The sequence below is a fragment of the Acipenser ruthenus genome, chromosome 7 (genome assembly GCF_902713425.1).
Source record: "Acipenser ruthenus chromosome 7, fAciRut3.2 maternal haplotype, whole genome shotgun sequence".
NCBI lineage: Eukaryota > Metazoa > Chordata > Actinopteri > Acipenseriformes > Acipenseridae > Acipenser > Acipenser ruthenus.
This window is the reverse complement of record NC_081195.1, coordinates 51545681-51566372: the sequence shown is the minus strand read 5'-3', so window position 1 is coordinate 51566372 and position 20692 is coordinate 51545681. Positions and strand designations below refer to the sequence as shown.

The following is a 20692-nucleotide window of genomic DNA, read 5'->3' as shown; positions in this document are numbered from 1 at the left end:
CTGTTATGTAAAAAAGTAAGATGACAGTTCTTTTACCTTGACTATCCTGATGAGAGTTTTCAGCTGATACATGTGGAGCTGGAGATCAAGTCTGTCAGTAAGCCAAACACAGATTGCTTTCATAGAACTGGTATACCATTGCTGTGAATACAAAAAAAAAAAAAAAAAAAAAAAAAAAAAAAAGAATCTGCACACATTCTAGATTCTCAGAGTAGCAGAATATGAGAAATAGTCCCGAGCCTTCACTTGAGAAGCATCTATCTATCTATCTATCTATCTATCTATCTATCTATCTATCTATCTATCTATCTATCTATATACAATTTAACTACATGATATATAAAATGCAAGACATAAAAAACCCTTTTAGTATTTTAGTATATCAAATACTTTGAGCACATAACCATTTATATGTACAGGACTGAGTTTCACAAGAGATACACTTGTGTACTTTTTTCAACCTTGTTATAAAACTGCCCCAAGTGTTTCAATTGCTGCAATTAATATACCAGTCAAGAGAACGCTTCACATCTGTGATTCATTTGTAGAGCTGTGCTACCTCTGCCAACTCACCTAATAAAAGCTAAATCAGTATTATTTTCCTATTTATGGATCAACCAGCACTTGCAAGGGCATGCGTTACCCGCTGATACATCTCTCTCAGGATAAAAAAAAAACAGGAAGGAAACAACCGTGTTCGACACCGCAAGACCTCTGTATTTATTCACGCTTATTGTGCATGACTGTAGGCTGGCAAATCATATTAGTGGCCTGTCTTTCCATCAAGCTGGTACTTGCTTCCCAACCCGGGGAAGGTTCAACAAAACAACAGGAGCACGGAAAACAGAACATCAGTCTAATCTAGTGTTTATGGTGAAGTTTTCAAACCCAATCTAAAATGATCTTCAGTGCCTTGGACAAGCTGAAGGACACAGAAGGTGGTGGCAGTTATGAAAGAGTGCTGAAACAGTGAGGCTTCCTATACATGTGTGCATTTTTAATAGTAAACAGGTCAACAGTGATGGAGAACCCAATATGCTAACACTTGCCACTGGATATGGAAATTGCCACAACAGGGTTATAAGCACTCTCAGTCCATCAGGTTTTTTAAACACTCTCCACCCCCCTCCATATTACCTTTAGTCTTAAATTAACAAACTGCTGCAATAAAGAAGAAAAAAGGGGCAGGCCTGAATGGCTGCCGTTGATCCCTGGCCGTGTGCAGCATTTCTGCAGGCACTGAATAAAGGCAGTTCCATTGTCAAAAGAGACTGACAAATCTCCACTCACCTAAATAGTGTAGCTGAGCCGAGCTCTGTCGCTGCAGCTGTAAAGGGCTGCACTCAGAGCTTGGGAGCCCCAACAAAAGGACAAGGCATGGGCTTTTTGTAAGCTCCAGACTCTACAATTTTCTAACAAGGATTAAAGTTGTTTCTGAGGTTTTTTTTTCAAAAGAGATTTCACAGCACAGTGGACATTTCTTCTTACAAGTTGAACAGTAGTTGTTTAAAAAAAATTCTCAAGGGAAACGCACAAATATGTTAAAGATGGGGTAGCAGGTTTTTTTTTTTTGGTAGGCTTCTGGTCCTAGACCTAATTAAATGAAGCCTCTTATCCTAAAATAGGTACTTGAACATACTGCAGTACTACACTGACAGCCAAGTGTTTCCCTGTCAAGAAAATTGCTTTTCTTAATCCGTTTTGTCACCTGTTTAAAACATGATAAACAAATAAAACATAGTCCATAACAATGTGTGTGCAAGTAAAACCTTTCACAAAGAATGTGTGCATTTAACAAACACACACACACACACATATATATATATTTTTAATACATTAATGTTTTCATTGATGAATGATCAGGTCAATCCTTAGAAACCACTCCACTTTAATAAAACACTTTCTGGTGCATTTCCCAAGCTTTATATATTGTATATCTTATCCATGATTTACTATGCCTTCTCGATGTTTTTACAATGCTTTACTACACTTTGCTATTATATTATAGCTGCACAGTATATGTTTAACTACATTAAATTCCAAAATTTTGCTGGACTCAGACTGAGTGCCTAAACATGTCTTAAAACATACAAAAATAAATATTGGTTATGATATTGTTTTTGTTTTTTTTTTTTTTTTTAATAATCACCATTATTTTTTTATTTTCTCCCAATTTGGCATATCCAATTATTTTTAGGCTCAGCTCACCACTACCACCCCTGCGCGAAGACTAACACACGCTGTCCTCCAAAGCGTGTGCCGTCAGCTGACCACTTTTTTTCACACTGCAGACTCACCGTGGGGCCACCTCAGAGCTACGGCGTCGGAGGACAACACAGCTCTGGGCAGCTTTGGCAATCCCGCAGGCGCCCGGCCAGACTACAGGGGTCGCTGGTGCGTGGTGAGCCGAGGACACCCTGACCGACCTAAGCCATCCTCCCCTGGGCGGCGCTCGGCCAATTGTGCGCCTCCCAAGGGAGCTCCCATCTACGGTCGGCAATAGAATAGCCTGGACTCGAACCAGCGACCTCCAGGCTATACAGCGCATCCTGCACTCCACTGCCTTTACCAGATGCGCCACTCGGGAGCTCCTATATTGTTTTGTTTTTTAAACTGATTTATCTTTTAAAATGTGCTTTACTAAATAGCCATTTACTGTTTTTGAAATATCAGCCCCCTTTTACTGTGAAAAAGACACATTTGTTTCTTAACTTTTTTATATAAATTAAAAAAGAAATGAACAATTCTTAATGACAAAAAGAGCAGCAGAATAGCACTGCATTATCACTTCTGTGCTACAAAGAAATACTTCTTGGATGCCTTTTTCATATGTGTGTGTCCATGAGTAGCAAAAGTATTGCCAGAAAAAGCACACATTGGTAATTATTATAGCAACATTTCTGAAGAGGAAGGTGAACTATGGGTTTTGAAAGACTAAACGATGTTGGCCAGATTAAGCAGTGCTCAGCTTTTGAATTGCCTTTATACTCCCCCCCCCCCCCCCCCCTCCAGCTCTTGGTAAAACAGCGTACTCCAGCAAGAACATTTTTTCTTAATTAGTCACAGCTAATTAGAGTTCTGGCAGACAAGGAAACTGAAATGTCCGAGAAATAAGGCTACATCTTTGTAATCCTTTGATAATAATTCAGGCCCCTGGGAGGGTCTCAAGCTGTGGTAAATAGTAGCTTTCAATAGGGTAAAATTAGGTGGGCAGCAGACCATTAGGGCAGAGAATAAGAAGCACTACCAAGTCCTGCTGAGAACCAACAGGCTGCTAACTACACTGCCAGATGAGGTGCCTGTTAAAACATGTGTTGTTAATTAGCTGATTCCACCATCCAAGCCACACATAACCAGCTGCATTAAGCCAGAAGAAAACAGTCACTGGCAAAATTTACCAACGTTCCATATTTTTCATGCCATCATTATGCTTTCATGATTTTAGCATTCAGAAGCCATGTAAAATGTCATCTGAATAATGCCATTTTACCATGGGAAGGGTGCATTTTAAATTTTATGCTAAAATAGCTTACTTACCTTCATTTCCACAAGTGAACCTATTTTGAACTAAATATATAATTTGAGAGGTTTTTCAGAGTTGGTTGATATTTTAATAATTCAAATGTGTTTGTAAATCTTTTTTCATTGCAGTAACAAAAAAATGAATGAATGAATAAATAGAGAACATTATCCAACGGTAATACTTTTCATTGTGTGTGCATGTATGTGTTCGATATGAACACAAAACAAAAGCAGGCCTATTAAACACAGAATGGCAAATTATTAAAACACATACTGAAAACATACAGTGTATGACTTCAGAGAACAATATACACCGATTTTACCTTCAGTTGCCAGTAGCCCACAAAGTAGGCAGGGTCAAAAAGAGAACAGGGATTACATTGTCATGGAGGCTAACTGTGCCCTTAACCCCTTTGAGAGTGGTTCCTTCTGAACAGGTTTAAGCAATACAGTATGTGGAAGGTTGCTTTAGCACTGATGTTGCTATCTCTGCTCTGTGGATAAATAGCCTCCACTACAGCAAATCCACCAACATCAACCATGAACTCTAATGTGAAACTTAAAGAAAACTTCAGTATAATGGAGGCACTAGCCTCAACTGATTGATTTAGTTTGCATTTTCCTCATAAAATAACATTTAAAAAAAATGTAACAATGTTATGTGTGTGTTTTAATATTACTAGAAAGCAAACCACAAAAAATGTGACAGACCATAATTGTTTCAATAAAAAAAATAAAGAATGATTAAAACTCTTTCCCTTGCGGACACTGCAAAATCGACCACCTGTTCTGTAGCTCAAGCTGAAAAGATTACAGAAAACAGCATTTCAAAGAGGTACAGACCAACAGGAAAAGCGGTGATCTATAGATCTTAACTTGGTTAACACATAGTCAGCGACTGGCTACATATAACAGAAGACTTCAGAACATAACGTGAAGGAAGAACACACAGCTTGATTGCAAGTTCAGTACTGCATATAACAATGACTGGATACAGACCTTGTGCTTTGTATTCTCTTTATTTTTTTTTTTACTTTCAGAGACACGACAGCACAGAACAGCACAGGAACATTTAAGAAGAAACTGTTACCTCAAACAGCCTCAAGTACATCACTGAACTTAAATCATCCATCCTTTTCTAAAGATGAAAAAAGGAAAACAATGGTTATGACATGAAAAAAAAATAAAGCAGGATTGATTTCAGTATGGAAATATGTAAAATGCTCCATTTAAAGCTAATATTCTAGGGCTCAATTCTCTAATTGCTTGTGACTTACAGTCTTAACTGAAATATATAACCAGTGTTTCAGATTTATTTTTTAAATTCTCAAACTAATTTTCTAAGTTTGTATTCAGTCCAATGCAATTATTTTCAAATAAAGGTATACAACTATATACAACTGTATTGTTTCAAAGGCTGAGTTATGTTTTCAACATTACAAAATCGTATGGATCTGAAGTGAATGCTTCTTTTTACCGTAGAAGTATGTTATGGGCCTAATAACTTCCCTGAAACAAAATCACACCTCAGATACATAAATGATACATTCAGCCTGTGTGTGTGTGTGTGTGTGTGGGATAAAAACAATGATCTATAAAATGGATCATCAGACCTGGACAATTTTTTTCACAATTACAAATCTTTTAACTATTAATTTACCCAAAAGCCAGGCATATTCTCCATTACAAACAACTTTGCAATGCAGGGTTTAAATGTGTTTTTAATGTAATTTAGGTGCCATATATTTATGCAGTAGTTCTGATAATATTGGGATTAGATGCAATGGCATAACAACCATCATTGATTTTATGTATAGTAGAGCATGTTGATACAACTTTTTTTTTTAAACAAAAAATATATTTTTTCCTTTCTACATCTCACTGATTTTAAATCTCTGCAAAAATATATTTGCAAGGTAGATCTCAATATTGGCAATATTTACAATAATAATTTGTATCAGAAAATAAATTAGTTTGTGAATTGGATATGAATGCTTAATTAGCTTATTACAGTACTGGAAAACAAATAAACTGAGAATTAGATTTAAATCATTTATGTTCCTAAAATTTACTTTTACAAATTGTTTGAGAATCCCACTCTCATTAAATAACCAATTAATCATTAAATAACAGTAATCATTAAAAAAAGTGGTGATGAAGTGGATTGGATTAATCTAAATTAATCTCAAAGCATGTATGTTTCTTAATCTCTACACATCTACTAAGCAGTGAAATATTCCAAATGTTATATATATATATATATATATATATATATATATATATATATATATATATATATATATATATATATAGTGATCATGTAATCATTTAATCTTCAATGTTGGATCTATAACTATGGCTTATGAAAAGAAATAGCTTGCAAAACAGGCTATCGCATATAATTGAAATTATATATTACAACTGCTAGTCTATTACACAGTGAACACATTTTGCAACCCAAGAGCCATAATACATAACTGTAGCCATGTGGCTGTAGGGATACAACACAATGATCAGTATGCACAAAACAAAAAGCTGAAAAGTGATAACATTTAAAAAAGTGAAATCCTCTGTGATGTTTTTGCATCCTTGCTGTCCCTGTATTATTTTGTACTGTTTCAATATACATGCAGTAAATACCTGTTGGTCAGGTATTTCTTATCAGTTTCATTATTAGTCAAATTTTGGTAAACGCTTCTGAAGATTACATAATACAAGATATAAAATTGATTCTTTCTGATACAAGAGCTTCTGCTAAGGAATGTCCCTATCAAGTTTAATCAAAACTGGATGAGCAGTTCTAAAAATACAGCTAAAAATGTAAGTGTGACATATAGTATATGCCTGTCCATATACTTCAATTATACAGTCTAATCTATGTCTGAAGCACGTATTTTGGATTCTAAAAATCCCTGCTTGCCACAGGGACAGAGACTCATTTTTTTAACTGCAGTCATTTGATAGGTGTAAGTCTCCAACAAGAGGAAGCACAGATTGGATTGAGAGATGACAGACCCTGGGCTGGCCATTCTGGACTACCCCAGGTGAAAGCCTAGTAGTATGACATAGGTTACCACAATCAAACACATTTCCAAGTCAATATGGTATCCAACTAATTCAAGCATACGATAACATTTGAAAATGTATCGGCACAGTTTCTTCTCTTCCACCTTGACTCGATTAAGGAACCTACCGTAAGCTTGAGAAGCTTGTATATTTTGTAAAACAAAATAAAAAAATGTTAGTCAATACCAATCACCTTACTCTACATTTTCCTCACCCCGTGCAAAAACAATAGAATTCTCAAAGGACTACATAATTTGTTGAGTCCATACTAAAACTACTGGTCACAAAGATGCCAAGCTGCACACAGAATACAACAGACCTCCAAAATGAATTAACCAACAACACTACCCAATCTACTACTGATGTGGAATCCCTTTATACTAACATTCCGATGAATAACGGTCTCATTTGTCAGAATACACACAGGCGATCACACATACCAACGAAATCATATAACAAAGGATCCTTGCGACTACTGTAGCCCTGCAAAACTAAACTGGAACTAATTGATTGCTGCAACAACCCTAAATGAAGTTGATGCCGATTAGCAAACACACCAGGTAATGTTTCTGCTATTATGAAAAGAAAAACCAAAACAAGGTGTGTATGAAAGATGGTTTACTTTTACTAAACTTCCCAACTTTTCTCAGTCCAGGAGGACACACTGTGACGATTTCTTGGTGACACTGAAAAGTTGGATATTTACTTTTTGATTCTGCTTGTACTTCCCATTGTGTTCTTTTCTTTTCCATGTAGACATGAAGATTATTCATGAGATTTAGGTCAGGGCTTTAAGCAAACTAAAAGGGAGATATTCAATACATCTGTTTGAAAGAAAGTAAATTACAAAATAAGCAACAGTGTTTGGCGCTAAATGACTTGCAGCATCTCAATGCAGAAACTGCTTTTTGGTCAGATGTTTTTGTTATATAAGTTTTCTTCTTTCTGAAAGTAAATAAAAGGCACATTCACTGGAGTCTTTTTTTACTAAAAGGAAAAATACTTATAGCTTATAGACTGGCATAAGACTTCTTTCTGGCAGCCACACCATATTCACCTCTCAAGGCTATGGCTTTGCCTTTTGAAAAACAAAACAAAACAAACATCTGAATGGTTTTCTCCGTGGGTATGGAATGAATATTTTCTATTAACTGCCTGCTGTTAGTTTTCTACTTCTCAGACCAGATTCTTTTCACAGGTCTCTTTATACTTATTGACACCAAATACCACTGTGAATGGAACTGTTATTTCTGTTAATATTCTCCCCTAAAAAGTCCTGATTCAATATTACCAATAGTAAAGTATATCAAATATAGTTTAGAATTAGGACTTGTTAGCATTCCACCTGAGATTTTTTTAGGGTTCCGTATAACCTTGTAAAGTCACTGTGGCAGTTTTACTGAATGTCACCTAACATGCTGAATGAGTGAAACAGAAGCATTAGCTTTGGGTTACTGTACAGATGTGTGTGCATTAGGTGCAACAGCTCAAACAGGCGTACCATAAATGGATCTTGCTAGGTGCAGGCTAAAACTGAACCAACGAAGCAAAAGAACTGGCACCAAGAGACAGTAACTTCTGAGAAGAAAATTATGTTTACAAGAGACTTGAGTAATTAGGGCTTATTTTTTCTGCTTTTATTTTTTAAAAATTTCAGACAGTACTCAAATTACCAAATATCAATGCTCAATAGAACACCTGTCTTTTTTGTTCTTCTTTTTAACGACATCGCTGGATAGTATTACACTAACTGCCGTCCAAATATTTGGTTTGTCTATTGTCTGTATAGTTCTTAGGGTTATAATTACGTTCTTCTGCGACTTATTTATTTTGACTCTGTCCTAATTACACTGTTTATCAATGTCATGCAAGATTAATTCCAGAATTAAGTTTCCAGTTACTTACATTTCCAACACAGTTATATGACATTTGTAAGAATATGATGATGAAGGTGTTGTTTAACAACAGTGCGTAATGCTTGTGCCTTGTGCTGTTTATCTCCAGGGGTAGGCTGATGCTGTTTTGTCATAGTCTTCATACTGGTTTGTGGATTTTGAAATCTTGGACAAGTGTGGTAATAACACAGCTAATAAATTATACATTTCATGGCCGGCTGGAGAATTTCATTGATGCACCACAGAGGATTTCACTTGTAAATATAGCAGAGAAAAAAATAAAATAAAATAAAATGAAAATAATAAAAAAAAACAACAACATGCTAGCAGATTCAGTGCAAATCAAATGTAGCTAAGAATGGATTTTGGTGAAGGGCCAGCTGGATGGATGATAATTAATCTACCCCTGCAGGGCATCAACACTTTCATAAAACTTGTTTTCACACATTTATTAACACTCAGCTATTAGAAACAGATGCATTTTTTCTTAATCCTGTACAACTGCAAAGCAGTCTAGACTTGTTGGACTTGGGATGTAAGTATCATTTTGATTGTCCACCATGACACACAACAAACACCTACATAACTTTCAAAGTGACAACTAGACCTTGTATAACCAACACCACTTAAGTGTTACCGTGAATTACTGTTTTAACATTTGCTGTATTTTTTTGCATAATTAAAAAAAAAAAAAAAAAAGGTTAGTGCTAAATGGTGAGAAACTAAATAGACTAAATAGTGCTACACAACATGAACATTATTGTAATGGATTGCTTCCGTGAGATAATTTGTCAGGTTTTAATAATGCAATCAATGTTGACTGCTTTAATCGAATAATTTATTTGACTTGTTACCTGCAAAACACGGTTGAATTAAAATTAGAAAACATTATGAGACAGATCTGGAATTAAAATTACATATACTGTGTTGTTCAATTTACTTTTGGAACGTACAGGAAACGTATTTTACCTTATATGATGTAGTCACAAACATGGCAAAAGTATCAAATGACAGTCAAAATTGTGCCAAGCTCACCAAAGGGTTATGAACCTAATCTAACTCACAATCACTGCTTTGGTCTTGTACTGGTTTGCTACAATTAGTCAATGTCTCTAATTTTTACAACCAGTACACATGCTGAATTGGTTTACATCAAAAGCCGGAATATACCTTGCATCCAGTGTCAATGACATCATCTTGACATATCAGCTGTAAAAATTGTCAGAAACAAAAAGCACAGTATAATCTATACTTAACCTTTAGAGCAGTGGTTAAAGTGGGGCGGCATATGCTGGTATGCATACTAGTAAGAGAAAAACTGACGGTATGGCAAAAGAAAAAAATCTATACTGCTGCAAAACACCCTGCCCGGACCTCTTTAGTTTCGACAAAAAACAAAAAAAACGTTGCCTTTACTATCTCTACATTGTGCGAGGTCGTTTCACCTCAGGTCATGCCCTTATGCCCTTATTCTTCGGAAGCACTTCCCCTGTAAGTTACTGTACCCTTGAATTTTATGCATTACTTGTGCATTGGAAAAATCGTACCAGTCATTTAGTTATTTTTGTGTAATAATTTTATGACGTCAAAATAAAAAGAGCAATCTAGGCCAGCCAAAGCAATCTTAGACTGAGCAATCACCAAGTGATGATTCAGAATAGTCTGGACAACACAAAGACATTATTATTATTATTATTATTTGTTTATTTAGCAGACGCCTTTATCCAAGGCGACTTACAGAGACTAGGGTGTGTGAACTATGCATCAGCTGCAGAGTCACTTACAACTACGTCTCACGCGAAAGACGGAGCACAAGGAGGTTAAGTGACTTGCTCAGGGTCACACAATGAGTCAGTGGATGAGGTGGGATTTGAACCGGGGACCTCCTGGTTACAAGCCCTTTTCTTTAACCACTGGACCACACAGCCAGACCTAAAAAAGATGTCAGCACCAAGTCTGAACTAAATCAGCAAACTTCTCATGAGCCAGGATCTTCAAAAACTCCAGCGCAAGTATTAATTCTGTCGATTACCCTGATTGTTGGAATAAACAACAATATCTGGAATACAAAGATAAATATAAATAGCTGTTTATTTAGAAAGGTTCTGTCGTGATGCAAATAAATTAGATACTGTCTATTCAAGGTGTTACATGAGCAGATTTGCATACAATATAGGGTGTAGTGTGTATTAAATTTGCTCTATAAATGACATTTATCTTCAGGCCATTGTTTTTTTTTAAACCATTACAATATTAGGCAAAAGAGTAGTGTACTGTAGCCACATATTTATACCAGGGAGGTAGGTTCAGGGAACTGTCCTTGTAAACACCAAAATAAATGAATAAATCAAGTTACTGGGTTCACTATTTCGATGGTACTTTAAAGGTTTTGCAATAACTTTGTAGATGAAAAACTTGGTACCACAAATTACTTGTACATTTTTGCAAATCTTATGGTTTTGAGAGTGTTATGAACTAGAAGTTATAAGCCAGCCAAAATAATTCTTTAAGCCTAGAAAATTACCCAATGTTCCTAGGCAAGTTCTACTGTCTGAAAGTTAGTAATGTTGGACGGGTTAGTTAAAGAAGTACAGAGTACTTGTGACATACAGTGAGTGTAGCAACGTTATCTCAGTGAGCATGCTTCACAATACATCTCAAAATGCAACTTATCCCTCCCTTCTAGTCCTTTCTAAATCATTATTTCAGCATGCCTTGCAAGGGTAGTTAGTCACTTACATCAAATAATTTTTCTATATACATATCCTCAATGACCTTGTCTCTGAGAATATCCTGGTTCTGTCGTACAAACGTTATGTAAGTGTCTGCCAGATCCATCCCCGGATTCTGAAAGAAAGAGAATACATACATTAATGGCTACCTTATAAGATTACACAAAGTAACACATATGTTATCACTCATTTTAAAAATGCCATCAAACACATTTCAGAGTTTTAAAAGTAATTTGATGAAAAAACAGTCTTGGTTATTACCATTGCAGAAACCTGTTTTATGGAGTAAAACTGAAGCACATATATCGGACACAGTGGTTCTGCATTGGTAGAAAGTTTGGTCATGAGAAAAGCAAATGCAAGACACTACTCTCAGCAGTATATGTGTAATTGCTATTAATGGCTTATAATAGATTGCTAAAGCATCAAGGCATTACAAAAACAGACATGATTTAATGATACATATTATTTTGCAAAACCACTGTTAAGGTAAATTAGTTACCATAGAGAAGCATGATAACTAAAGAGTTACCAGTAAGTACATGAAGCTAAAGAAGCAAAGGTGGCACAATGTACCAAGCTGTACCATGTTTCCCCTAACTCCCCTCCCCCACTGCCTGTCTACCTGTCGCAGGCACAATGCCATATGGGAATTTCACACCTTGAGAGTTTCTTTCTCGTGCAGCCTCTAATGTGAGACTGTGGCTAATTATTAGTGGAATATACACAACTTAGAGGAATAATCGCAACAGCTGGCGACAGTTTCCAATTAGTGTTATAGTTCTTTTAAACTATTTACTCTCCATTACATGTACGCAGGGTAATTATCTGCAATGAAATGCTAAAAGTTATTTACAATTGGAGAAATCCCCTCTTGCACTGGATAATTTGCTTCCTTTTGCGTTTACAGACATTTGTTTCTCAAGCTGCCGAAGATACATCCTTGTAGCCGCAATATGGTTTTAGAGCTATAGATTCTGGAGATGTTATTTGACTAATGTGTCAGGCAATGGAAGTAAACCACTTTTACATGATAGTGAAACTTTGACAAAAGTCGGCATTAATGGCGGTGTTCCAGTTTACATAGTCAGACAAATAAGGACCAGTCGGAACTGAGGAAGGAGCGACATGAAAGCTTGGGCCAAACTCTGACGAAAGGCATATGTAAACCTGAGTGGCCCCAATGGATGTTTCACCAAAAATAAAAAAAAAATAAAAAATCCAGCTCTGGTACAAAGGGTTCCCCAAAGATCTGAATCTGCATTTGTATCAGTTGAAGGACTGTAATAACTAACCATTACATTTGTGCAAGGCAACCCAAAGTGTAATCTAGTATAGTGAAACACAACCTCAAACAAATGGAGGTACCAGACTAAGGGGTAGATGTACTAAGATGGGCCAGTCGCAGCGCAAACATACCGTGATTTGCATTTTCGTTGCGACAATTAGCAAAGTATACATTTTGTCGTATGTACTAAGAGAAAATATGTTAATGAAAAGAGCCGCAATATACTATTTTAAATATCTGTTACGTCTTCTTAGCGAGATCTCTAGCATACATTGCAAGTGTTGTGCCACATTGTTCAAATAAATAGAGGGAGTTGAGTTGTGATTTGCTGCAGCAGAGGGTGCCTGAAGGATAACATCTATACATGTAAGGGTGCAAGAATCAAAATAACATTGTTTTTGTTAAATGTAAATGCATTCTGTTCCGTCTTCATTTTACCTATTTCAATACTGTTATATATATAAAAAAAATGAAAGGCAGTTTAATCCCATCAGATTCTATAGTGGTACCTCAACCTTCACCCCCAAAAAGCTTTTCATAATCATACAGTAGGGGCAGCAGTGTGGAGTAGTGGTTAGGGCTCTGGACTCTTGACTGGAGGGTCGTGGGTTCAATCCCCAGTGGGGAACACTGCTGCTGTACCCTTGAGCAAGGTACTTTACCTAGATTGTTCCAGTAAAAACCCAACTGTATAAATGGGTAATTGTATGTAAAAAATAATGTGATGTCTTGCAACAATTGTACGTCGCCCTGGATAAGGGCGTCGGCTAAGAAATAAATAATAATAATAATAATACAGTAGTCCCTCTCTAAACCGGACATGTTTGTCCGACATAAGGAGATGTCGGGTTTAAAAACATACAATAAAATCGCACACACATACATTTACAGTTCTCAGTGTATTTTAAATATAGATCATTGCGCTGAAATAACACTAATGTGTTTTGGGTAGGCTACACATTACATTATGTAAAAATATAAATCTGTACAGTAGGCCTATACAGTATACAGTACAGTAGTAAAATCAAATGAATACCTAGCGCACTTTCTTTTTACTTTAGCCTACTGGTAACACAAAATAAATCATGCTGCTGCATTGTACACATTGGTGTACAATGCGAACAAAAGATTATTTTAAATTGAAACTAAATGTTTTTTTTATTTTTATTTAATTTTAATTATTATTATTTTTAACTTGGCTTACTTAGAAGCATACACAATTAACACACAATAGATCATGGTCCTATACAGATGCTCAGAATGAGCAGGAGGGGTTAGTGGTACATGTGTGCAGTCTATTGCTCACAACACGCTGGGAAAACCAGAATTGTCATAGAACTTTGTTTTCAAGGCTTCTAAGCACACCCTGACTTTAGTGAAAATGAGGTACTTGGGTGTTCGCCTCAAAAATGCATCGAGCACAACTGGCAACGCACAAGAAAAAGCGGACTGGGAAATGCCAGCAACAATTGCGACTGTTTAAAACATGCTTTCAAATGTTCTTAACAAACTGATGCAATTGTAAGTGTCACAACTGTCGACAGCTCATTATAATATTTGTGAACCCTCATTTGCACTATCTCCGCCCCCTTTTTTGGAAATTTATGCAGGAACGACCATAATTACATATTCATTTAAGGTTGAACCGCAAAGAAAAACTGCTGCCGCAAAGCATTCCGTAAAAAGTTGCTAACAGCATTGTGCATGTTTAGTACATTCACCCTAGACTTCTGACTCATCTGCAACTGGTTTGCGAATATTGCGACAGGCGCAACACTTTAGTACATCTATTATTATTATTATTTATTTCTTAGTAGACACCCTTATCAAGAGTCCAGAGCCCTAACCACTACTCCACACATCTACCCCTAAGTCTTCAGTAACAGTCATGCGTATTGTTTTTAGGCTAGGAGTAACCACAGAGACTAAAGACCAATTCAAGAGACTAAAGTTAAGGAAGTGTATAAAAGCAAACTGGATTCTGTTTCAGAGCTGACATCAGCAGCTCATCAAAACTGGTAAACCTGTAGGTTTAAATAAGGGTGTAGTCTAGCGGATTAACTTGAAGTTAATTACCAGTCAACCTGGACAGATAAACATGTTGTGTAAAAAGAAATGAAAAAGAAATAAACCCTTGATAATTATATACTACAAATACTATCGCTTCCTGCTGCTACTCCTAATCTCACAGGTGCAGCTTTTAAAAGTTGGGCTGCTCTGGTACTGTAGGTGGGTCCTTTTCCTGTTTTTCAGCAACAAGCTTGAGAATAGAATAAGTAGCTTAACCTTTCGTGAGGGGGTCACAAATATGTTCACGGTGAGACAGAACACTGTCACGGTGCTTTCGTTTTTAGTTTTTTTAATAAGCCTATAATGTAATGCAATCGAAGCTCACCTGCGCCAGTTGAGAATACTTGCAACATTAAGCTGACGCACGCATTTTCCTGACAATAATTATTTTTTTTTAAATCTGACTTTTTATTTATATTTTAAAAAACAACAACTCCAACCCCACCCCCACCCCCTTTACAGTGGGGCAAATACTTAGGTAACTTTACAACCTAGTTTTAAATGCCAAGGAGATCATACTTACAGGAACATCAACATATTTTGCAGCTGCCTTCACCTTGAAAACAAAAACATAAATAACTAGCAATAATAACAACACCACACGTGAAGTTTAAAATTCAACTTTAAAAATGATGGTTCATGAACACATTTAACACTTACAGTAAAAGAAAGAATGGAAGAAAACAATGTTCCTTCATCATATCTTGATAGTTTTGATAGTACTCCTTCCAATACTGTAACAAACTAGAGCAAAACAGATTTATTGGTAAGATTTCTTTCATCTATCACATATAAGCAAAAAAAACTATAAAGATTACTTTATAGTGGCAGCTAAGAAATCTAAGGTGGACAAAAATGAAGCTAAATATCTACTTCCAAAGTCATTAAAACATTAACTGATTTAATATTTAACCTTAAAAACGCCACAAACCTTTTCCAAAGGTGTGAGCTGGATAACAATGCATCAGGGTATTTTAGTTTTGGTAATAAGTTACATTAATTTAATGGTGAAGCACTAGCACTAGCACTAACTATCCATTATCTGCCTCTGGCTTTTTTTTTGCAGCAAGCATATCTGTTATTGTTTCCTTACTCCCAGAGGAAATGTGATGGATACAGAGAAGCACCCAGAGCTTTAGCTTCCATAATGCCAACAAGTCAGTTATGCTGAACACTACTACAACATTCAGTTTCACAATGTTTTATCCAGCTTTGAGAAAAGGTATTTTGCATACACATGGCAAAATGTATTTAAAATATTAAACAGTATAGGGCACTGTACATTTTCACTCAAACATGACAGAATGCAGCATGGCAGCACATATATAAGGGGAGTGGGGTTTGCCAGTACCTTTGAAACCAACAAGGAAATCATTTCTTTAAAGGCTTCTTCAATTAGGTCATCTATTTTCGAAAGGTACTGTTGCTAAAAAAAAATTAAACAAAATAAATGGATTTTAAGACTCATAATTCAGTGATATTTCTGTTTAGGTAGACTGGCAAAAGCTGCAAAATACTGTATGCCATGAATAATTGTTATTGTGAACACCACAGACCTGAAACCCTGAACACAATCCACACACCCAATTCATTTTACATTCACTGCTGAAAATCTTCCCATGTACACTGTTGAGTTAAGCAGCTAATAGGCCAATTATTGGAATGAATTGAGTTCCCGGTCTCATTCAGGCGAAGGAATCTGAAGGATACTCTTTGTCTTCCAAACAATTATGACGTCCATGTGTTTTTCTAAGACAGGTCTAGTTGGGAGGACAAAAGACCTGCACAGGATTCAATTAATGCAACATTTAAATGTCTGATAATTTTTATTCACAAGTTATTTAAATAGTTCTGGAGGAAAATAAAGCCATATTTATTGATGTGAAAGAGTATTTGCTGCTAGCACTGCAAGCAGAGATTCATACAAATCTAACAATTTACTGTTACAATATCTTGAAGAAAGACTGAAATCTATGGCAAGCCAAATTATCATTTAGAGATATCTCAAATTAATTTATAGATATCTCTAAATATTTGAAGATATCTCTAAATATTTGAAGATATCTTCAAATATTTAAAGATATCTCTAAATCATTTTAAGATATCTAAAATACATTTAGAGATATCTCTAAATCATTTTAAGATATCTAAAATACATTTAGAGATATCTCTAAATGATTTACAGGTATCTTTAAATTGAGCTTTAAATGAGATATCTAAAATGCATTTTTAGATATCTTTAAATCATTTTAAGATATCTCTAAATGTTTTTGAGATATCTTGAAATACTTTTCAGATATCTGTAAATCATTTAGAAATATCTCTAAATAATGTCCTGTTCATTTAAAGATATCTCTAAATCATTTAAAGATATCTCTAAATCATTTGAAGACATCTTCAAATAATTTCCCGTTAATTTAGAGATATCTTTAAATCATTTAGAGATATCTCAAAATAACTTCCTGTTCATTTAGAGATATCTCTAAAACATTTTAAGATATCTTCAAATTACTTCCTGTTCATTTAGAGATATCTCTAAATCATTTGAAGATATCTTCAAATGAACAGAAAGCTATTTCGAGATATCTGGAAATGACTTCCTGTGAAAATGCTCTATGTTTTCAATAGACTTCCTGTCTATTTAAAGATATCTTCAAATGAACAGGAAGTTATTTAGAGATATCTCTAAATGAACAGGAAGTTATCTGAAGATATCTTCAAATGATTTACAGATATCTTTAAATGACCAGGACGTTATTTGAAGATATCTTTAAATGATTTACAGATATATTTAAATGAACAGGAAGTTATTTAGAGATATCTTTAAATGATTTAGAGATATGTTTAAAACCCTCATTTTAAGATATCTCTAAATGACAGTTTGGCGTGCCATGCTAGCACAATCCACACGGTTTCCATAGTATTTAAAGATATCTGTAAATCAATTTGAGATATCTTTATTTCATTTTTAGATATCTCAAATTGATTTACAGATATCTTTAAATAATATGTGGATCTGGCTAGCATGGTGTGCCAAACTGTCATTTAGAGATATCTTAAAATGAGGGTTTTAAAGATATCTGTAAATCATTTGAAGATATCTTAAAATAACTTCCTGTTTATTTAAAGATATCTGTAAATTATCTAAAGATATCTTCAAATAACTTCCTGTTCATTTAGATGTATCTGTAAATTATCTGAAGATATCTTCAAATAACTTCCTGTTCATTTAGAGATATCTCTAAATCATTTGAAGATATCTTCAAATGAACAGGAAGCTATTTCAAGATATCTGGAAATGACTTCCTGTGAAAATGCTCTATGTCTTCAATTAACTTCCTGTCTATTTAAAGATATCTTCAAATGAACAGGAAGTTATTTAGAGATATCTCTAAATGAACAGGAAGTTATTTGAAGATATCTTTAAATGATTTACAGATATCTTTAAATGAACAGGACGTTATTTGAAGATATCTTTAAATGATTTACAGGTATCTTTAAATGAACAGGAAGTTATTTAGATATATCTTTAAATGATTTAGAGATATGTTTAAAACCCTCATTTTAAGATATCTCTAAATGACAGTTTGGCGTGCCATGCTAGCACAATCCACACGGTTTCCATAGTATTTAAAGATATCTGTAAATCAATTTGAGATATCTTTATTTCATTTTTAGATATCTCAAATTGATTTACAGATATCTTTAAATTAATTTTAGATATCTTAAAAACTGCACAATTAAAGATATCTGGAATTCAATTTAAGATATCTGGAAATGTTTTACAGATATCTCTAAATATTTCAAGATATCTTAAAATGCAATTTGAGAAATCTCTAAATGATAATTTGGCTTGCCATAGAAATCCAGTTTCAGGCAACAAAGACAGTTGATTTGTCACAAATTAAAAAGTGCTTATAGGTCACGTATGAGTCCCTAGAATTTTTATTTTTATTTTTATTTTTTAAATTACATTTCAAATGCCCCTTAAGGGCTTTGCTCCATTATTCAATTAACACTGGGAGATTGGATTTAATAGTCTGTGGTGAATATGTGACAATACTATATAACCCATCCTTGGACTTTGTATGTCTGGTTGCAAGCTTCCAATAGCCTTTTAAGTAAATGTGTATTATAGAGATCAACCTTATATTCATCGTTCAAGGCTGTTTCAGACACTGAATATATATATATATATATATATATATATATATATATATATATATATATATATATATATATATATATATATATATATAATAGCTGTAGTATGCAAAGGCAATCATGAAGGCATCGTCTTTCTTTTACAGTTTTGGTGTTCAAGCTATTGAACTATTAAACATAATACAAATTCAAGATTTTCTCCTTGCTGCATCGCTGAAAGTTTGTTCTGACAGCCATCTTAGTATTACACAAAGATGAGGTGATGAACTGCTATTGAAAAGCCATTCAATGTGTTCACAACATGAAGCATGACTGTGTTCTAATGAATGAAATAAGGAAATAAAGCGAACTGCAAGTTACCATCAAAAATGGAGTTTTTGCAAAATAAAAACGCTTTGTTAAACATGAATTCAATTGATGCTCTTTATTTGCTCCACAACATCCTGCAGCATGAATTATAGGAGCAACTGATATGCAGCTATAAACTAACTAAATATATAATTTAGATAACAAATTACATTTAGTATTATATATGTCATCTTCTTTAAAGCAAGTGAGAAACAACCTTACCACCAGCAGAAGGTGGAAGTCGAAATAATTTTTAATTTATACTTTAGAAAATGTTATGCGTTATAACTACATTCTAGGTCCCTTGTTGTTTTCATTATATATGCTACGTTACGTAATATTATCCGCAGACACAGAGTGAACTTCCATTGCTGTGCTGAGGATACCCAGCTATATTTGTCCCTAAAGCCAGTAATTTCTTCTTCCTGGGTGTTATTAGCTACTTGCCTTACATACATCACTCATTGGATGTCACAGAATTTTCTAATGTTGAATTCAGATAAAAGAGGTGATGCTAGTGGGGTCACAGAACCAACTATAAGGAAATGTGGGGTTATGTGAGCTTGAACCTTGCAGTCTCTCATCAAAACTTAAACTAGAAATTAAGAGTTTGGGGGTCATCTTTGATCCTGATCTATCATTTGAGACTCATATTACGGAAGTTACTAAAGTATCTTTTTACCGTTTGAGAAATATAGCCAAACTTAGAGCAATTATTTCCGTATCTGATGCCAAGAGACTAATGCATGCCTTTGTTTCATCTAGAATTGATTATTGTAATGCACTTTTTTTCTGGTGTCCCAAAATGTGTGGTATCCCGCTTGCAGCTTGTTTAGAATACTGCCGCTAGAATTCTGACTAAAACCAGAAAAAGTGAACATATAACCTCCGTTTTGGCTTCTTTACACTGGCTCCCTGTGCAGTATAGAATTGATTTTAAGATTGTGCTGTTAATTTACAAGGCCCTGACTGGATTAGCACCTAGTTATTTGTAGGCAATCCAAATCGCACTCTGAAATCACAGGATGCGGGGCTGCTGGTTATTCCTAGGGTCAACAAAAGCAACACGGGAAGTAGGGCTTATTCTTGTAGAGCTCCTAAATTATGCAATGCCATGAGGCAAAGCTGGGACCGTTACAGTTTTCAAGTCAAGACCAAAAATGCACTTTTATAAAATGGGTTTTATCTCATAAAATGGGTTGTAACTTTAAAATTGCTGCTTTTGTATCATGTGTATACTGTTACTTAAATATGTTATTTAAATGGTCTGATTTATAGCAGTTGTATGTTTGACATGCCATACAAATGTATTGTGGTTTGTTCTTTTTTTCTGCTATGTACTGATACTTTTGTATAAAAACCACTATATAAATGTAATAAATAAATAAACAAACAAACAAATAAATAAATACATAAATAAATAAATAAATAAATAAATAAATAAATAAATAAATAAATTAATTAATTAATTAATTAATTAATTAATTAATAAATATACACATTGTTTTCATATGTTAACAAGTCACTGATAATTGTTATAACTATTACACATTCTACTTATTTATTTTTATTTATTTAGGAATTTTTTATAGCGCCACTCGCCACCA

At 34.6% G+C, this 20692-nt stretch overlaps 1 protein-coding gene across 10 annotated transcripts in view; it reads right to left on the bottom strand.

Annotated features, from left to right (window-relative positions):
- The window catches only part of LOC117415650 (calcium-dependent secretion activator 2-like), a 176654-nt gene that overhangs the window by 6163 nt on the left and 149799 nt on the right, over nt 1–20692 (bottom strand). For 4 of the 10 annotated variants that reach the window (XM_059027242.1, XM_059027243.1, XM_059027247.1 and 1 more), the window contains 5 exons: nt 15925–15999; nt 15234–15317; nt 15097–15129; nt 11223–11330; nt 37–141 (listed from right to left, as the gene is read on the bottom strand). In XM_059027242.1, coding sequence (XP_058883225.1) covers nt 37–141; nt 11223–11330; nt 15097–15129; nt 15234–15317; nt 15925–15999 — 405 coding nt within the window. Of the gene's footprint in view, nt 1–36; nt 142–4612; nt 4661–11222; nt 11331–15096; nt 15130–15233; nt 15318–15924; nt 16000–20692 lie in introns of all 10 variants that reach the window. The other 6 variants (XM_059027239.1, XM_059027240.1, XM_059027245.1 and 3 more) reach the window with 4 other exon arrangements.